The 19,496-nt window shown below is 40.9% G+C and overlaps 1 protein-coding gene across 2 annotated transcripts in view; it reads left to right on the top strand.

The window, feature by feature from the left end:
• jade2 (jade family PHD finger 2) overlaps positions 1 to 19,496 on the top strand; it is a 647,761-nt gene that overhangs the window by 367,905 nt on the left and 260,360 nt on the right. For both annotated transcript variants that reach the window (XM_034177959.1, XM_034177958.1), the window contains exon 6: positions 18,940 to 19,151. In XM_034177959.1, the coding sequence (XP_034033850.1) occupies positions 18,940 to 19,151 (212 nt within the window). The remainder of the gene's footprint in view (positions 1 to 18,939; positions 19,152 to 19,496) is intronic.

Raw genomic sequence — 19,496 nt, 5'->3', positions numbered from 1 at the left:
TCTTCCCCTGGGCCTCCTCCCAATGGAACGTGCCCGGAACACTTCTCCAGCAAGGCGTCCAGGGGGCATCTAGAAAAGATGCCAGAGCCACCTCAGCTGGCTCCTTTTGACGTGGAGAAGCAGCGGCTCGACTCCGAGCTCCTCCCAAGTGACTGAGCTCCTCACCCTATCTCTAAAGGGAGTGCCCAGCCACCCTGCGGAGGACACTCATCTCGGCCACTTGTACTCGTGATCTCGTTCTTTCGGTCATGAGCTAAATCTTATGACCATAGGTGAGGATTGGAACATAGATCGTTCGGTAAATCGAGAGCTTTGCCCCCCTGCTCAGCTCTCTCTTCACCACGACGGTCCGATACAGCGACCGCATCACTACAGACGCTGCACTGATTCATCTGTCAATCTCATGCTCCATCCGTTCCTTGCTCGTGAACAAGAACCCGAGATACTTAAACTCCTCCACTTGAGGCAAGGACACTACACTGACGTGAAGAGGGCAAGGTACCCTTTTCCGGTGGAGAACCATGGCCTCGGATTTGGAGGTGCTGATTTTCATCCCGGACGGTTCACACTTGGCTGCAAACTGCCCCCGTGCACGCTGAAGGTCCTGATTTGAAGAAGCCAACAGAACCACATCATCCGCAAACAGCAGAGATGAGATTCTGTGGTTCCCAAACAGGACCCCCTCTACACCCTGGCTGCACCTCGAAATTCTGTCCATAAAGATAATGAGCAGAACCGGTGACAAAGGGCAGCCCTGGCGGAGGCCAGCGTGCACTGGAAACAGGTTTGACTTACTACCGGCAATGCAAACCAAGCTCCTGCTGCAGTCGTACGGGGACTGGATAGCCCTTAGCAAAGGACCCTGTACTCCCGGAGCACCCCCCACAGGGTGCCCCAAGGGACACGGTTGAACGCCTTCTCCAGATCCACAAAGCACATGCAGACTGGTTGGGCAAACTCCCATGAACCCTCGAGCACCCAATGGAGGGTATAGAGCTGGTCCAGTGTGCCACAGCCAGGACGAAAACCATACTGCTCCTCCTGAATCCGAGGTTTGACTATCGGTCAAATTCTCCTCTCCCGTACTTTGGAATAGATCTTACTGGGGAGGCTGAGGGGTGTGATCCCCCTATAGTTGGAACACACCCTCCGGTCCCCTTTCTTAAACAGAGGGACCACCACCCTGGTCTGCCAATCCAGAGGCACTGTCCCCGACCGTCACCCGAAGTTGCAGAGGCGTGTCAACCAAGACAGTCCCACAACATCCAGAGACTTAAGGTACTCGGGACGGATTTCATCCACCCCAGGACACTTGCCACCGAGGAGCTTTCTGACCACCTCAGTGACTTCGGCCTGGGTGATGGATAAGTCCACCTCCGAGGCCCCAGTCTCTGCTTCCTCTTCGGAAGACTTGATGATGGGATTGAGGAGATCCTCGAAGTATGCCTTCCACTGCCCGACATCTCCTCCAGTCAGGGTCAACAGCTCCCCACCCGCACCATAGACAGTGCCGGTGGAGAGCTGCTTTCGCCTCCTGAGGCGTCGGATGGTTTGCCAGAATTTTTTTCGAGGCCGACCGATAGTCCTCCTCCATGGCCTCCCCGAACTCCTCCCAGACCTGAGTTTTTGCCTCTGCGACCGCACGGGCTGCAGCACACTTTCCGGTACCTGTCAGCTGCCTCCGGGGTCCCACTTACCAACAAAGACAAGTAGGACTCCTTCAGCTTGACGGCATCCCTTACTTCTGGCGTCCACCACCGGGATTGCCGCCGCGACAGGCACCAGAGATCTTGCGACCACAGCTACGAGTGGCCGCATCGACAGTGGAGGTGGAGAACATGGTCCACTCGGTCTCCATGTCTCCAACCTCCCCCGGGATCTGGGAGAAGGTCTCCCTGAGGTTTGAGTTGAAGACCTCGCTGACACAGGGTTCCGCCAGTCATTCCCAGCAGACCTTCATGATACGTTTGGGCCTGCCAGGTCTGACCGGCTTCCTCCCCTCCCAGTGGATCCAACTCACCACCAGGTGGTGATCGGTCGACAGCTCAGCCCCTCTCTTCACCCAAGTGTCTGAAACACATTGGCCGAAGGTCAGATGATACAACTACAAAGTCGATCATCGACCTCCAGCTCAGGGTGTTCTGGTGCCATGTGCACTTATGGACACGCTTGTGCTCGAACATGGTGTTCGTGATGGACAAACTCTGACTATCACAGAAGTCCAACAAATGAACACCACTCGGGTTTAGATCGGGCAGGCCATGCTTCCTGATCACTCCCCTCCAGGTCTCACTGTCGCCGCCCATGTGGGTGTTGAAATCCCCCAGGAGAACAATGGAGTCCCCAGTCGGAGCACCATCTAGCACCCCTCCCAGAGACTCCAAGAAGGTTGGGTACTCTACACTGCCGCTCGGCCTGTAGGCCAAGACAACAGTGAAAGACCTGTCCCCGACCTGAAGGCGTAGGGACGTGACCCTCTCATTCACCGGGGTGAACTCCAACACATGGCTAAGCTGGGGAGCAATAAGCAATGCTACACCAGCTCTCCGCCTCTCCCCGTGGGCAATGCCAGAAAAGTGCAGCGTCCAGCCCCTCTTCAGGAGTTTGGTACCAGAGCCCAAGCTGTGCGTGGACATGAGCCCGATTATCTCTCGTCGGTATCTCTCAACCTCCTGCACAAGCTCAGGCTCCTAACCCCCCAGCGAGGTGACGTTCCACATCCCAACAGCCAGGGGCTGTGAGCGCGGACCGGGCCACCCGCCCTCCACTGCCACCCAATCCTCTCTGCACCCGACTCCTATGGCCCCCCAGCAGGTAGTGAACCCACAGGAGGGCGGGCCCACGTCGCTCTTTTGGGCTGAGCCCGGCCGGGGCCCGTTGGCTAAGGCCCGACCATCAGGTGCTCGCACGCAAGCCCCGACCCCAGGCCTGGCTCCAGGGTGGGGTCCCGGCTCCGCCATACCAGGCGACATCTCGGTCCTTGATTTTGTACTGGTCATGGGAGCTTCTGAACTGCCCTTAGTCTGACCCGTCACCTAGGACCTATTTGCCTTAGGAGACCCTACCAGGGTCTACCCCCCGCCTCGAGGGGGAGAGAAAGCTAAAACCACAATTAGAAAAACCAAGTCAGACATGACCATACACCATAAATATGTAGATAGCATCGGAAAAATACACACAGATTGAAATTTTACCAGCTAACGCCCGGACCATCTGTTTGCAAGTTCTTCATGGAGGTGACGCGAACAGGTCTGACTACAATCCCAAGACCGTCAACACCTTTCATATTCAGAAATACTTTGCCGTTTGCATGTTTATATATATAATAGCCATATAATAAACAAATGGTGAACCTCGCTTCCTCGGTCTGATATTCCCGTACAGACCAAGCATAGTCGGAGACACTAATCTTGCACACCGTGACCGGGATCACAATGCCACTTTTTTCCAATACTTTCATCACTTTTATCACAGTATATGGCATATTAAAGTTGTTTTGAAGAAAACCGAAACACCTCATCTTGCAGTGGTGTAAATTTCATGGTTCCTCAAAATGTTTCACAAAATATTCCTGACCATGCCCAGCATTCTTGTGAAACATCAAGAAAATTATCATTCATTCATTCATTCATTTTCTGCCACTTATTCGGCTCTGGGTCACGGTGGCAGCGGACCAAACAGTTCATCCCATGTTTCCCTATCCTCATCCAAGAAAATGCTTTAATTACCAAAACGGCCTACTATACACACAGTTTTAACACAGTTTTTGCCTAAACCCAGCTGGATTCATTTCAAAAGAGAGTTCATATTTAGGTGATTTTTTTTTTTTTTTTTTTACTGATTTATTAAGACTTTTCACTGTCCATATGGAGTGACAGCATCTCCAGCATTGGTCCTGTTTTATGTAAAGGATCAAAACAAGGTAGTGAGCAGGACAGACAGACAGTAACTAACTGGTCACCTCTTTGGTGAGGTTCAAAGGTAAAACATCAGTGTTCAGAATTAAAGATCAGAGTTAAAGGCCAGATATCAGATCAAAGCTCAGTGATCCAAATCAAGGGGCAGTGATTGGAATTAAAGGTCAGGTTTATTGGTCTGTACTACAAGATGAGTGATCCATACAAAAGACTAGAATCGAGCTCTTTGTTGACCGATGAGGTGAGATTACAGAACATCAACTACAAAAGCACACGGAGAGCATGTTGCTCTACCGATGATCATTTATCTTCATTTCTGTTGATATTTTCCTCTTTTTTTTTTCCATTGTGCAAGTGTTGGAACTTTGTTTCTCTCACATTCTTAGACAGAGTGCTAACTTTTGAGTATGACTTTTCATCTTGATTGCTGGTGTGTGATCCTGGTCACAATCTTTATGTATACACTGGAGCGCATACTTCTTAGATAGTTATTTAGTATAATTAACTACACACACAGATTGGACAGATGGCAGGTTCCATCCCTTCAAAGTAGGAGGGAACAGGCAGCTGTCCAACTGGTAAGAGATGTCAGACAACCAACATCCACTCCCTGACCTTCTCCCACAAACCAGGGAGGAAGATACACAGAGATGATTTTGCAGTAGGAAAAATCTCAGCCATCACCTCCAATAAAGCCAGAACGACAGCAGCAACACTACCCACAGCTATTAGATAATATAATTGATCAGTGATGGGAAAAATGGCCTCAAGATGAACACACACTTTCCCCCACTCCCTTGTTTTCTTGAATTGGAAAAAATGTGATCTCGTAAAATGTTATGCGTTTTTGTTTTGTGTTTGTCACGTCCGCCAAGGACGTAATAAAATCATCAGCATTTATTTATTTGTCTGTCTGTCTGTTAGCAGGATTGCATCAAAACTACTGTACGGATTTTGCCGAAATTTTCACCGCAGATTCATATTATGCCATGGAAGCACCCATTAAATTTTGGAGGTGATCCAGATCTGAATCCAAATTCTGGCTCAAGATTAACTTTATATAGGCTTTGAAGGATTACATTAAAACTACTTCACAGATTCTCACCAAATTTGCACCACAGATAAATATTAGGCCATGGAAGACTCCTCTGAATTTTGGAGGTGATTCGGATCTGGATCAGGATTCTGGATCAAGATTTCACTTTATATAGGCTTTGAAGGATTACTGATTGCTCTTGTTTTGTTGTATGCTTAGTTCAGATAAAAAAAAGTCTTTTTAGTTTATTGTTAGACTTTTTTGTAAATTTTTCTGTGATTCAGTTTTTAACTGTAAAGCAAATGTAAATAAACTCAAACTCTTGTCACGAATAGAGAAACTATGTAATATAGCTACTATCACTGATATATATCTAATATATTTGATCAATTCTATATCTAATATATCCTATAACTACTTGCTATATGGACCAAAACCGTTTTTGTACCACACTGTAAACTATTGCTATAAAGTTGGGCATTTTAATATGGGCTTTTATTGTAATTAACTTGCCTTTGGAGGCAGCCTCTAGTGGCCATTTGAGGAACTGCATGATTTGGCACTTCCCCATGGGCTTCATTTTTCAGCACCAGAGGATGCCGCCTGGTTTGGGGGAGGCATTTCTTCAAACAATGACTATCCATGAAGCCACCAAGCCATTTGTGGCCACTCTGAAGGAGTTATCGGCTTCTGTGACTGTGATCTTGGAGACTTTGTATGGTTCAGAATTTGTGAATTGCATCACTAGTTGTGGAGGCTCACAGAAAATGATTATCTCAAAAAGAAGACCTGACGTTTCAGCTACAGTTTCCCAGAAGGCATCTGATAGACTTCAGCCAAGATTTGATCTGCAAAAGCATTTTGCTTCATTGTTGTGGTAACTATGGACATTCTGTTATTAATTCTGATTATAACAAACTGTTTTATTTGCATTTTTTCAGAACACAGTTTTAATTCTGTACAGTATAAGGGAGCCAGTATTTCTGACCTGGATCTTTGCCACATTTTCACTCATCAAGCTGCCCATCGTAGTGTGTTTGCATTTTCCCATTTTTGCTGATTATGACCCAAATGCAAAACAGTTCATTTTGTTTTATTTTAGCTTCCCTAGGTATGACATGTATGAACATGAAGTCATTCTAGGAATACTACTCACAGACAAATGACACTTGTTTCCTGTCCTTGTTTCTATTCAGGTCTCCATGGAAATGTCACAGCAAGTTAATATTTAAAAGCTGGAAACTGTCTCACTAGTTTATTTTTTTTTTTTATATTGTGAAGGTTTTTTTTTAGTGCAAAACATTAAAGTTCTTTACAGTCAACTTCAAGACAAATGTGTAAAATAAAAGCAACTCTGCTGTTGGAGTCTGAGTATTTTTAAATAATTCAAGAGCATAATTTTTAAATAATGTTCAAACGATGGATTAAGTACATCTTCAGTAGAGAGACATTCAGATGATCAGTCTGTGTACACAATCTGAGCAGCGTTTGGTCACTTACAACAGATTACATGTTTTTTGCTGTGGGTATTAAGATCAATAATCCATAAAGTTAATTTGTGACACTTTCTAAATTTTTTTTAATAATCCCTGCAAAAAAAAAAAAATAAAAAAAATCCATGAATCCTTTCATCACCGCTCCTGCCAAGCTGGTTTGTGTATTTCACAGTATGAAGATGTGCAGGAAAATAGTCTGGATCAAGATTCTGGATCAAGATTTCACTTTATATACACTTTGAAGGATTACATCAAAACTAATTCACAGATTCTCACCAGATTTGCACCACAAGCACATATTAGGGCATGGAAGACCCCACTGAATTTTGGAGGTGATCTGAATCTGGATTGGTGGACACCAGAAATCTCTGATTGCTGTTGTTTTTTAACATACATGATATTTGTCCATTACATGTACAGAGGTTGTCCAGTTTGTTCACTGAGGTATTTCATCACAAAATATTTGCTACAATACATGCAAGCAATTTTTGTTTATTCTTTCAAGATGGGTGCTGTATTATTTAAATTCAATAATCCTCAACTGCAGAACAAATAGATTTAGTGTTGCAGAGATTAGCCAGTGTGGTGTACTGTAAGATGCTTAGCTGTGTTTAATATATTAATTTGATCGTAATCCTCTCAACCTGATCATCTGTAATGTTAATGAATCCAGAGATGTGACTGTGTAAAAGAGTCTTTCATATCCACAGGCTCAAGTTTTAATAGTGTGATCATGGTCTTTATACACAACCCAAATTCAGGAATTGAATATGTATATTTCTAATAAATATATATTGCTATGTTTGTCATTAAAGTGAATACTTAAACATTTTTATTATCACAGTCATTTCATAAAATAAGATTTGTGATCAATTCTGTCACATGCCGCTTGATTTAGTTTATTCGTTGTTTTTGCAGACTGCAGCACTAAATACGGAATGAAATGTGCTGAAGTGTACGTCAAAAATGTTAAATAAATAAAAGGCTGCGTTGTGCCCCACTTTAATGATCCCTACTGTAACATATGAGAAAGTAATCCTGTGGTAGGGGTTTTCCATTGTAAATCCATGAGATGTTTTCCATCTTACATTCAGGCCAATGCGGTGCTAGTACAGTGACACATACTGGCAGGATGAACTACCAGCTTACATCATCTGTTTTTAGTTACTTTGGAAGGTCGTGAGCCTCAAACACACTACTGCTACACACTACTAATGCTGTGTTCACATGTTGGCTGTAAGCAGCAGACAGTAAAATGGATGTTACATTCTTTTCAATAAGAAGACAACGGATCATTTTCTGCTCGCTGTGAGTTTGGCAACCGTGCATGCCGGCAGCACATGCCTGCAGAAGTTTTTTTTATTAAACCCTCCAACCGTGACTATCCAGGGTTGGGACCAGGAAGCAGAGTTGTAGTCTTACACACCTCTCTGCAGCTTCTGTCCCCCTGCCATCCCCCCAATACCCCATCCCCGTAGAGACGGTGCCTGCCCCCAGACCACCAATAACCAGTAAAAATCTATTTAAGCATAAAATTTCAAAAAGAAAAAATAATAAAGCACCTTCAACTGCACCACAGACTAAAACAGTTAAATGTGGTTTATTAAACATTAGGTCTCTCTCTTCTAAGTCCCTGTTAGTAAATGATATAATAATTGATCAACATATTGATTTATTCTGTCTTACAGAAACCTGGTTACAGCAGGATGATTATGTTAGTTTAAATGAGTCAACACCCCCGAGTCACATTAACTGTCAGAATGCTCGAAGCACAGGTCGAGGAGGAGGATTAGCAGCAATCTTCCATTCCAGCTTATTAATTAATCAAAGACCCAGACAGAGCTTTAATTCATTTGAAAGCTTGACTCTTAGTCTTGTCCATCCAAATTGGAAGTCTCAAAAACCAGTTTTATTTGTTATTATCTATTGTCCACCTGGTCGTTACTGTAAGTTTCTCTGTGAATTTTCAGACCATTTGTCTGACTTAGATAAGATAATTATAGTGGGTGATTTTTAACATCCACATAGATGCTGAGAATGACAGCCTCAACACTGCATTTAATCTATTAGATTCAGCTGGCTTCGCTCAAAATGTAAATGAGCCCACCCACCATTTTAACTGCACTTTAGATCTTGTTCTGACATATGGCATAGAAATTGAAGACTTAACAGTATTCCCTGAAAACCCCCTGTTGTCTGATCATTTCTTAATAACATTTACATTTACTTTAATGGACTACCCAGCAGTGGGGAATAAGTTTCATTACAGTAGAAGTCTTTCTGAAAGCGCTGTAACTAGGTTTAAGGATATGATTCCTTCTTTATGTTCTTCAATGCCATATACCAACACAGTGCAGAGTAGCTACCTAAACTCTGTGAGTGAGATAGATTATCTCGTCAGTAGCTTTACAGCCTCATTGAGCACAACTTTGGATGCTGTAGCTCCTCTGAAAAAGAGAGCCTTAAATCAGAAATGCTTGATTCCGTGGTATAACCCACAAACTCGCAGCTTAAAGCAGATAACCCGTAAGCTGGAGAGGAAATGGCGTCTCACTAATTTAGAAGATCTTCATTTAGCCTGGAAAAAGAGTCTGTTGCTCTATAAAAAAAAGCCCTCCGTAAAGCTAGGACATCTTGCTATTCATCACTAATTGAAGAAAATAAGAACAACCTCAGGTTTCTTTTCAGCACTGTAGCCAGGCTGACAAAGAGTCAGAGCTCTACTGAGCCGAGTATTCCTTTAACTTTAACTAGTAATGACTTCATGACTTTCTTTGCTAATAAAATTTTAACTATTAGAGGAAAAAATTACTCATAACCATCCCAAAGACATATCTTTATGTTCGGCTGCCTTCAGTAATGCTGGTATTTGGCTAGACTCTTTCTCTCCAATTGTTCTGAGTTATTTTCATTAGTTACCTCCTCCAAACCATCAGCATGTCTATTAGACCCCATTCCTACCAGACTGCTCAAGGAAGCCCTACCATTAGTTAATGCTTCGATCTTAAATATGATCAATCTATCTTTATTAGTTGGCTATGTACCACAGGCTTTTAAGGTGGCAGTAATTAAACCATTACTTAAAAAGCCATCACTTGACCCAGCTATCTTATGAATGAATGAATGAATGAAAACTGTTTATTTCGAACATTTGATACAACATCAATTACAAGATAGATCAGTAAAGACAACAACAAAAAAGTTCCTACTGTGTACCCAACATGTCCGAAAAGGGGTAGGGTGAAGCATCAGCTTATTTATCCCTACCCCTTCTTCCCCACAACCAGTAATACCCTTTGCCACATATACACATAGATTCCTACACACCTAAACCGATATCAATATATATATATATATATATATATATATATATATATATATATATCAACATACATACATACACATATATATACATATATACACACATATACATATATATATATATATATATATATCAACATACATACATACACATATATATACACAAACATAAATATACACCTACACATACCTACTTACATACAAAATACTATATATTTACAAGCCGAAGCAAAAAACAAAAACACCCTAACCCTCATTACCCTTCCTCCTCCCTATACCTAGAAAAAAACATATTTTTGTACCGCTGTTTGAACTGGTTCATGCTTGGACATTGCTTGAGCCCCACTCCCAATCTGTTCCACATCCTCACCCCACAGACAGAAATACAGAAACCTTTTAATGTTGTTCGTGCCCACTGATGCTTTAAATTAAATTTCCCCCTCAGACTGCAATCCCCTGATCTGTTAAAAAACATATTTTTAATATTTGCTGGAAGTAAATTGTTTATTGCTTTATACACGATTTGTACTGTTTGAAAATGAACCAAGTCTGTGAATTTTAAGAATTTGGATTGTAAAAATAGTGGATTTGTATGATCTCTATAGCCAGTATTATGAATTATGAATAGCTCTTTTCTGCATTACTGATAGTGATTGTGTTGTACCTTTATAAGTATTACCCCATACCTCTGCACAGTACTGTAAATATGGTAAAACCAGTGAGCAGTAAAGAATGCGGAGTGAGTTGTGGTCCAGAATATGTTTCGCTTTGTTTAGAAATGAAATGCTTCTTGACAGTTTACTTTGTATATGTTTTATATGAGTCTTCCAGTTTATCTTATCATCTATTATCACCCCCAGAAACTTATTTTCATGTACCCTTTCAATATCTACCCCCTCGACTTGTAACTGAACCTGTATGTCTGTATTACAATAGCCAAACAACATGTATTTTGTTTTGCTCCTCAGTAACTCCTGCAAATCCCCCCCTGAACAAAAAATGCTTGTGTCATCTGCAAATAATACTAATTTTAATATTTTGGAAACATTGACAATATCATTTATATAAATTAGAAACAGTTTTGGACCCAATACTGACCCCTGTGGGATGCCACAAGCATTGTCCAAGCATGATGATGTATATTCCCCCAACTTCACAAACTGTTTTCTGTTACTTAAGTAGCTTCTCACCCAGTGCAACACCAACCCCCTAATCCCATACTGTTCAAGTTTACTGATTAATATGTCATGATTGATTGTATCAAAAGCCTTTTTAAGGTCTATAAATATTCCAGCTGAATGTAATTTGTGGTCTATGGCGTTTGTAATCTTCTCAACTGATTCTATTAATGCAAGTGATGTTGAACTATGTGCTCTGAATCCATATTGACTATCAGTAAGTAATTTATGTTTACTTATGAATTTGTCTAATCTATTATTGAATAACTTTTCTAATAATTTGGAAAATTGTGGAAGCAAAGAAACAGGTCTATAATTTGTGAAGTGGTGTCTATCCCCAGTCTTATACAGCGACACAACCTTTGCTATTTTCATTTGATTGGGAAATTTACCGGTTTGAAATGATAAGTTACAGATGTATGTTAATGGTTCTATAACCCATTCAATGACCTGTTTTACCACCACCATATCAATTTCATTTAAATCGGTAGATGTTTTATATTTACAATTATTCACAATGTCTATAATTTCTTTTCCATCCACTGCTGTGAGGAACATTGAACAGGGATTTCTTTCTATGAGATTATTATCCCAATCCTCATGTTGGGAATTGGGAATTTTTTCTGCCAAGCTTGGTCCAATATTTACAAAAAAATTATTAAAACCGTTGACTACCTCATCCTTATTTTCCTTCTTGACATTATTATCAATGAAATACTGAGGGTAACTCTGTTTTTTATTACCATTTTTGATAATGCTATTTAATATATCCCATATTCCTTTAATATTGTTTTTGTTATTATATAATATGTTACTATAATATTCCTTCCTACATACCCGTATAATATTAGTTAATCTATTTTTGTATTTCTTATATCTATTTTCTGCCTCTTTAGTCTTTAGTTTTATGAATTCTCTATACAGTGTATTTTTCTTATTACATGCATTTCGTAACCCTTTCGTCATCCATGGTCGATCTTGGATTTTTTGTTTTCTGTAGTCTTGTTTAATTGGACAATTTTTATCATATAATGATGTAAATATTTGTAAAAAAGTTTCATATGCACTATCAACATCACTTTCACTATATACCTTTTCCCAGTTTTGCTCCTGTAAATCCTTCTTTAGTGTGTTCATGTTTTCCTCTGTCCGCACTCGCCTGTATTTTATTTTCTCCTCTGGCTGATTCCGTCGATGGTTTCTATTAGAAACGATGAAAACTGGTAGATGATCACTATTGTCATTGATTAATAATCCACTCACAGTGTTATTCTCAATATCATTGCTGAATATATTATCTATTAAGGTAGCACTATGGGATGTAATTCTGCTTGGCCTGGTGATTTTTGGATATAAACTCATACTGTACATTATACTGATGAATTCATGTGTTATTTTATGCTTATTTGGATTGAGCAGATCAATATTTAAGTCACCACAAATGAACACAGTTTTTTGATTAGTTTTTGAGAACATTTTTCCCATACAGTCAGTGAATGTTTCAATACTAGATCCTGGTGCTCTATATATACAGCTGACTAATACATTTTTGCTTTTTTCTTCACATATTTCAATAGTTATACATTCTAATAAGTTATCAATCACAGTTGTCATATTGTCTACTATTTTATAATCCATGTTCTTATCCACATACACAGCCACTCCTCCTCCACTCTTATTCTTTCTGTTTACACAATTAAATTCATATCCATCCAGTTCAAAATCCATTCCTTTATCTTCATTGATCCATGTTTCTGATATAGCAATTATGTTAAATATTTTTTTAAATTGACTTAAATATTCTTTAATGTTGTTAAAGTTTGCATATAGACGTCTGCTGTTGAAATGGATTATTGATAATTTGTTATCCGTTTTAATGATCCGATTAAACTGTTCATCTGTATAATAGCAACAACTGCCATTGATATTTGAGAAGAAATTATTGTCTGGGTCTATATCGTGCTCCAAGTCCAGTACATTGTGGTCTGTGTATTTAAATGTTCTCAGTTCTACTTTTCCATGATCAGCAATCCTTTGAGTTATATCCTTCTTGTCTCCAGATGTAGATGATGTAGTAGATGAATAGGTTCCTCTGGTCTGTGTCATGGTGTTGTGATGTGTTTGTGTCCTCATACCTTATTGGTCGTATTTGTCCAGATCCTCGATGTTCCTGATTACCATAACCTTCGCTTGTTCTGGTGTTCCATTCAATTTGATAAATGTTTTGCAGTTGGATGTCCATGTCTATTGAATTTTTCCCTGCTTTTTTATGAAACGAGCTTTCCTGGCGATGTCTGCGTTTCTTTTGGTCAGATGTTCATTGATGAATATGTTTGTTCCTTTAAGTTTCCGTCCCTGTTTTAACAATGCCATTTTATGTTTTCTGTTGACAAACCTCATTATAACTGCATCCTCCATCCTCTCTCCTGGGCAGGGGGTGGCACGCTTCAATGTTATTACAGTCCATTTGAATACCTTTAGATTGCAGGAAGTCAGCCACCTGTTGTTCCACTGAGCTGGCCTCCTGCTCACTGGCCTCCCCTCCGCTGTCTTCTGACACCGCCCGTGCGTAGGATCGAGGTTTAATATGAATTCCTGTAATAATAACGTCGTTCATCCTTGTGTACTGTTCCAACTCCGCAACATGGTTCTCCAGGTACACCAGGCGCCGGTCTTTCTCGGCATTCTGGATCCGGAGAGCCTTCATAGCCTTCTTCCTTAATTATAGGCCAATCTCCAGCCTTCCTTTTCTCTCAAAAATTCTTGAAAGGGTAGTTGTAGAACAGCTAACTGATCATCTGCAGAGGAATGGTCTATTTGAAGAGTTTCAGTCAGGTTTTAGAATTCATCATAGTACAGAAACAGCATTAGTGAATGTTACAAATGATCTTCTTATGGCCTCAGACAGTGGACTCATCTCTGTGCTCGTCCTATTAGACCTCAGTGCAGCTTTTGATGCTGTTGACCATAAAATTTTATTACAGAGATTAGAACATGCCATAGGTATTAAAGGCTCTGCGCTGCAGTGGTTTGAATCATATTTATCTAATAGATTACAATTTGTTCATGTAAATGGGGAGTCTTCTTCACAGACTAAGGTTAATTATGGAGTTCCACAAGGTTCTGTGCTAGGACCAATTTTATTCAGTTTATACATGCTTCCCTTAGGCAGTGTTATTAGAAACATTGCTTAAATTTTCATTGTTACACAGATGATACCCAGCTTTATCTATCCATGAAGCCAGAGGACACACACCAATTAGTTAAACTGCAGGAATGTCTTTCAGACATAAAGACATAGATGACCTGTAATTTCCTGCTTTTAAATTCAGATAAAACTGAAGTTATTGTACTTGGTCCCACAAATCTTAGAAACATGGTGTCTAACCAGATCCTTACTCTGGATGGCATTACCCTGACCTCCAGTAATACTGTGAGAAATCTTGGAGTCATTTCAGGATCAGGATATGTCCTTCAATGCGCATATTAAGCAAATATGTAGGACTTCTTCTTTGCATTTGCGCAATATCTCTAAAATTAGAAAGTTCTTGTGTCAGAGTAATGCTGAAAAGCTAATTCATGCATTTATTTCTTGTAGGCTGGACTACTGTAATTCATTATTATCAGGTTGTCCTAAAAGTTCCCTGAAAAGCCTTCAGTTAATTCAAAATGCTGCAGCTAGAGTGCTGATGGGGACTAGAGCAGAGAGCATATTTCGCCCATATTGGCCTCTCTTCATTGGCTCCCTGTTAATTCCAGAATAGAATTTAAAATTCTTCTTTTTACTTATAAGGTTTTGAATAATCAGGTCCCATCTTATCTTAGGGACCTCTTAGTACTATATCACCCCAATAGAGCGCTTCGCTCTCAGACTGAGGCTTACTTGTAGTTCCTAGGGTTCGTAAAAGTAGAATGGGAGGCAGAGCCTTCAGCTTTCAGGCTCCTCTCCTGTGGAACCAGCTCCCAATTCGGATTAGGGAGACAGACACCTTCTCTACTTTTAAGATTAAGCTTAAAACTTTCCTTTTTGAAAAAGCTTATAGTTAGGGCTAGATCAGGTGACCCTGAACCATCCCTTAGTTATGCTGCTATAGACTTAGACTGCTGGGGGGTTCCCATGATGCACCCAGTGTTTCTTTTATTCACCTCTTTTTGCTCTGTATGCACCACTCTGCTTTTAATCATTGGTGATTGATCTCTGCTGTCTTCCACAGCATGTCTTTTTCCTGATTCTCTCCCCTCAGCCCCAACCAGTCCCAGCAGAAGACTGCCCCTCCCTGAGCCTGGTTCTGCTGGAGGTTTCTTCCTGTTAAAAGGGAGTCTTTCCTTCCCACTGTCGCCAAGTGCTTGCTCATAGGGGGTCGTTTTGACCGTTGGGGTTTTTCTGTAATTGTTGTATGGCTTTTGCCTTACAATATAAAGCGTCTTGGGGCAACTGTTTGTTGTGATTTGGCTCTATATAAATAAAATTGATTTGATTTGATTTAGAAGTTAAAAATGTTCAGCCTTTACTGTGTGCTGCAGTGACAAGGACAAAAATAATGTTTTTTTTTCTTTAATAACGAAGAAAGACAGACAGTGAGAGATGGGCTATTTAAGTGCAGACACTCACCCAGTTTTAATCAGGCAAACTTTAATAATGGACTTTTTAAGCAACCATCAGAGTTAAAGTTTCCTGACTTGATATTGTTGTTGTTGCAAACCCTTTTGTGGGGAGGACGATTATCTCTTGGTTGATTCCCGTATCGGATAGAAAATGTACATCTGTGGTCAGTCTAGAGATGCATGTGCATGCGTTTGGTGAATGTGGGAATGTTATTGCATGCCAACAAACATGCAGTTCTTGGCAGATCCTTAGTTTTCGCTGACAGCTGGGAAATCCCAGACCATCAGGATCTGAGAACCTGCTGTAGCTCTCATAGCCGTTGGGTTACAAGCGATTGCCTCTTCTGCCTGATCCGTCGTTGAGGACTTCTTGGACTTCTTGTTTCACCAAAGCCCTGTTCGCTGACTCGTGTTTAGGGTTCCTGTTGGGCCTTCATGGTTACCGTAGTGGCCATGAGGCACACAAGGTCCCCATCGTATTTCACCTCAACAGACAATCCTCTAATTGATCCATGGGAAAATTCTAAAACTCTGTTTATACAATTAAATAAATTGTCCCTGTTGTTAACTTTGAGAAATGACTGCGCATGACACCATCTGCCACCGCAGACGAGAGTAAGGAACCTTATGATGGGTTTTTCAGCAGTCTGCATGTGAACAGTGTTACATCTGATCTGATTCAAAAACAGTGAAGTGAAAGTCATCAACTCCCACAGCAAATGTTTTTCAGCACATTCAACCTAACTGAACTCATGCTGCAGAAAGCAAGGAGAGCTTTTCTACTTCAGAGTGGCCAAAGCCAACATAAAATATGCTGACCTCTTACTCATTATGGTAGCATGGAGATTGAAGCAGCAGGCCTGTAACCAGAGAATCCCTGGTTCAGTTCTCCATCTGACAGGTAACTAACTAACTAAGGTATCCTTGAGCAAGGTCCTAAATCTCATACTTTAAGCTCCCCAGTGTGCCTTTGAGCATCTTGCATAGCCCTGATGTTGATGTGTGAATGTTAGGCATGGCTGCTTTTGAGAGGTTGGGATGGACCAGTTGTTTTCATGCATGGTTGCCATCCAGGGACTTAAGGCTGTTCTGTGGTGGTGTGGATGTGGCAGAGTGTGGCACCTGTCACCTGCTGGTTGGATAATGGTAATTAGGAGCAGGTGTGACTGAACATGACTGAACAAACCTACCATCCCTGGTTCTCAAGACCAGGCACCTATGCGGCTGTACTCTACTCTTTTCTACTCTTCTATTTTACGCTTCCTTTTTAGATATTTAAATATACCTTAGTATACTAGCATAGTTCCACCTTAGAATTGGAATATAATATATAAGATATACTTTACTGAATTTTCATGAATGCAGCTTGTCTGCCAGCTGCTTGACATGTCTTGTTTCAGAGAATAATTGTATCATATTTGTGGGGGAAAAATGGAGCAGCTGTGGTTTTGAAGTTGCACTTATCTTGAAATGAGCTTCTTTTCTGTTCTGGCATTTTCAAGCCTTGGTCTGATGGCAACCATGGCTGCAACTGCTTGTTTCCTAATATACTAGTTTATATCAACCCTGCACCTGTCTTGGAAGTTCATTTGTCAGTTTTTTTTATCACGGCCACACATGGATTTCATGTTGCAAACTACTGTTTTCATCTCTATGTGCTGAAGGTGGACGTCAGAGGAAATCCACATTATGAGTAGTACTGGTGGGTAAATTGCTATCATCAGCAACATCATGAATTATAACTCCACTGTGCAATTGAAATGTTCTGAATGGTACCGTTTGAGTTATTTTGGAGCTCTAACTCAGTTGGTGGTGCACTCACATTTATTTGTGGAACCATTATTGTTGCAAAATGATTTTACAAGTGTGTATGGAGCATTGTGTAACTGTGTCTCAGTCAGGGTGTGCATAATACGATTTGTAAATGTGTAAAAAAAAATCTGCACGTTTGTAGATGTACAAGTGTAATGAGATTTGTACATGTGTAGAGAAATCTATAAATTCATACACTGATATTAATGACTGACAATTTTTCAGTATTTTGCTCTATAAGCTGTGTATGTGTCTTTATCAGTAGTCCCATCCTTTATGTATGTCCACGTGAAGACAGCAAACAGACACACTCACGTCACAGTGGACTGTTGAAAGTTCATGTCCATCCAAACATGGTACGTGTTTCCCAGCCGTGACGTCCACAACCACTGCTGTAACAAAGAGTCATTTTCCATTCACAGCATACAGCAGTCCAGCCATGAGGCAGGCGTCTTGAACAGGAAAGCATGTTTGACATATGGTTTTGATTGACAAATCAAATTAATCCGGATAGAATAACTACATTAATGTTATGTGTGCACACTAACATCCGTAAGATGTCTTGTAAATCGCGTCAAACCTGCCATCTGGTTTCAAAAACAGCATTGTTAGATTTGGAAATGTTTATTTATCACTTCCTTTTACAAAATATACAAGAAACATATTTGATTTATACAGAAATGAGGTGTTTCAGAGTGTTTTCTGGCATGTTGGATTATTTATTCAAGAGAGCCCCTAGCAGATGTCAACGTGCATCTCTACTCTGATTGACTGTTGCCATGTGCTTCCCAGCATCCCTTCCACAAGTTGGGGGAATCCCCCCTATGATCTATGACGTTGCTATCATAGACTGTATAGATTGCTGCTGTATTTAGTTTGAGGCCGTCTGTTCTTTTGAAATTTCTCCTTCAGGGGAACTACTTTTTTTTTCTAGATGTAAATTTTGATTGTATTGGTAATGTCATATTAGTGGTGACATAGAAAATTGTTTTTATGACTTTAATCTTAAAAATTTAAAAGGCCATGCAGCTTTAATAAATGGTGTTCATCAAATTTATGAAAAAAATGTATTCTACCAGATGGTTTTGATTGTTGGAAAATATCTGGAAGCCTTAGGAACTACAGGACTGGAAAAAAGGTTTACTCTTAAGTGTTCCTGAACCTATATGCAGCCAGGTAGAAGAATTAAGGCCTGTGTACACCCTGAGGTCCATTGAGCAGGTACTCATCTCTAGGTACAACAGCAAGAAGCAAATGAGAGTCTGACTTCCTCTAGATGGGATGTCAGTTACTTTCCCAGCCAAGACCCGTGCCTATTAACAGCTGGGTGGACTGGGACAACATGGACTGTGTCTTGTGCAAGGACACAGATCGGTAGAGTGACTGGGAGTTGAACGCAGAGCTACAGTTTGGGTCGACAAACTTGTCCCACAGACACACCCGCTCTTATAAGCAGAAGAGAAGATCATGTCTCTGTTTCCCCACCTCTTGTCCCATACTTGTAATAATGTAAAGATATTTCTTTGCAAAATACATTTGAGTTTCTAATATTCTGCACAACTGCTCATCAACAGCCTTACCGGAACTAGACGAGCTGACGATGGAGTGTGTCCTGGTCGAACTGGAGAGTGCATGTGAGGAGAAGATGCAACAGGCCATCGAAACTGAAGAGGGTCTGGGCATCGAGTACGACGAAGACGTGGTGTGTGACGTGTGCCGCTCGCCAGAAGGAGAGGACGGCAACGAAATGGTCTTCTGCGACAAGTGTAACGTCTGCGTCCATCAGGTCAGGAATTCATGGCATGCTTAATGTAATAAAACAGACAAATATTTTGTAGCAGTTGGGACACCCCCTTCTTACACATGCACTTCATCGCTTTTTAAAACAGTAGTGCACCTCCCAGATTACTAAAAACCTTATTTTGCGCTCTTCTATCTGCATCAGACGCTCAAAGCATTTTACAGTAATACCTCACATTCACCCTGATGTCAGCCTGCTGCCATACAAGGCGCTCCTGTGACACATGTGACTCATGTGTTAAACCATGTGACACCACCCAAAAGAATTAATATATGCTAAGTGTCAAAGATACCCATATATTTGTTTTCAGTTGTTTGTGATTTTGCCACT

This window comes from Thalassophryne amazonica, chromosome 9 (assembly GCF_902500255.1).
Source record: "Thalassophryne amazonica chromosome 9, fThaAma1.1, whole genome shotgun sequence".
Lineage (NCBI taxonomy): Eukaryota > Metazoa > Chordata > Actinopteri > Batrachoidiformes > Batrachoididae > Thalassophryne > Thalassophryne amazonica.
Note: the sequence above shows the minus strand (reverse complement) of the source record. Positions and strands in the feature narration are given on the sequence as shown.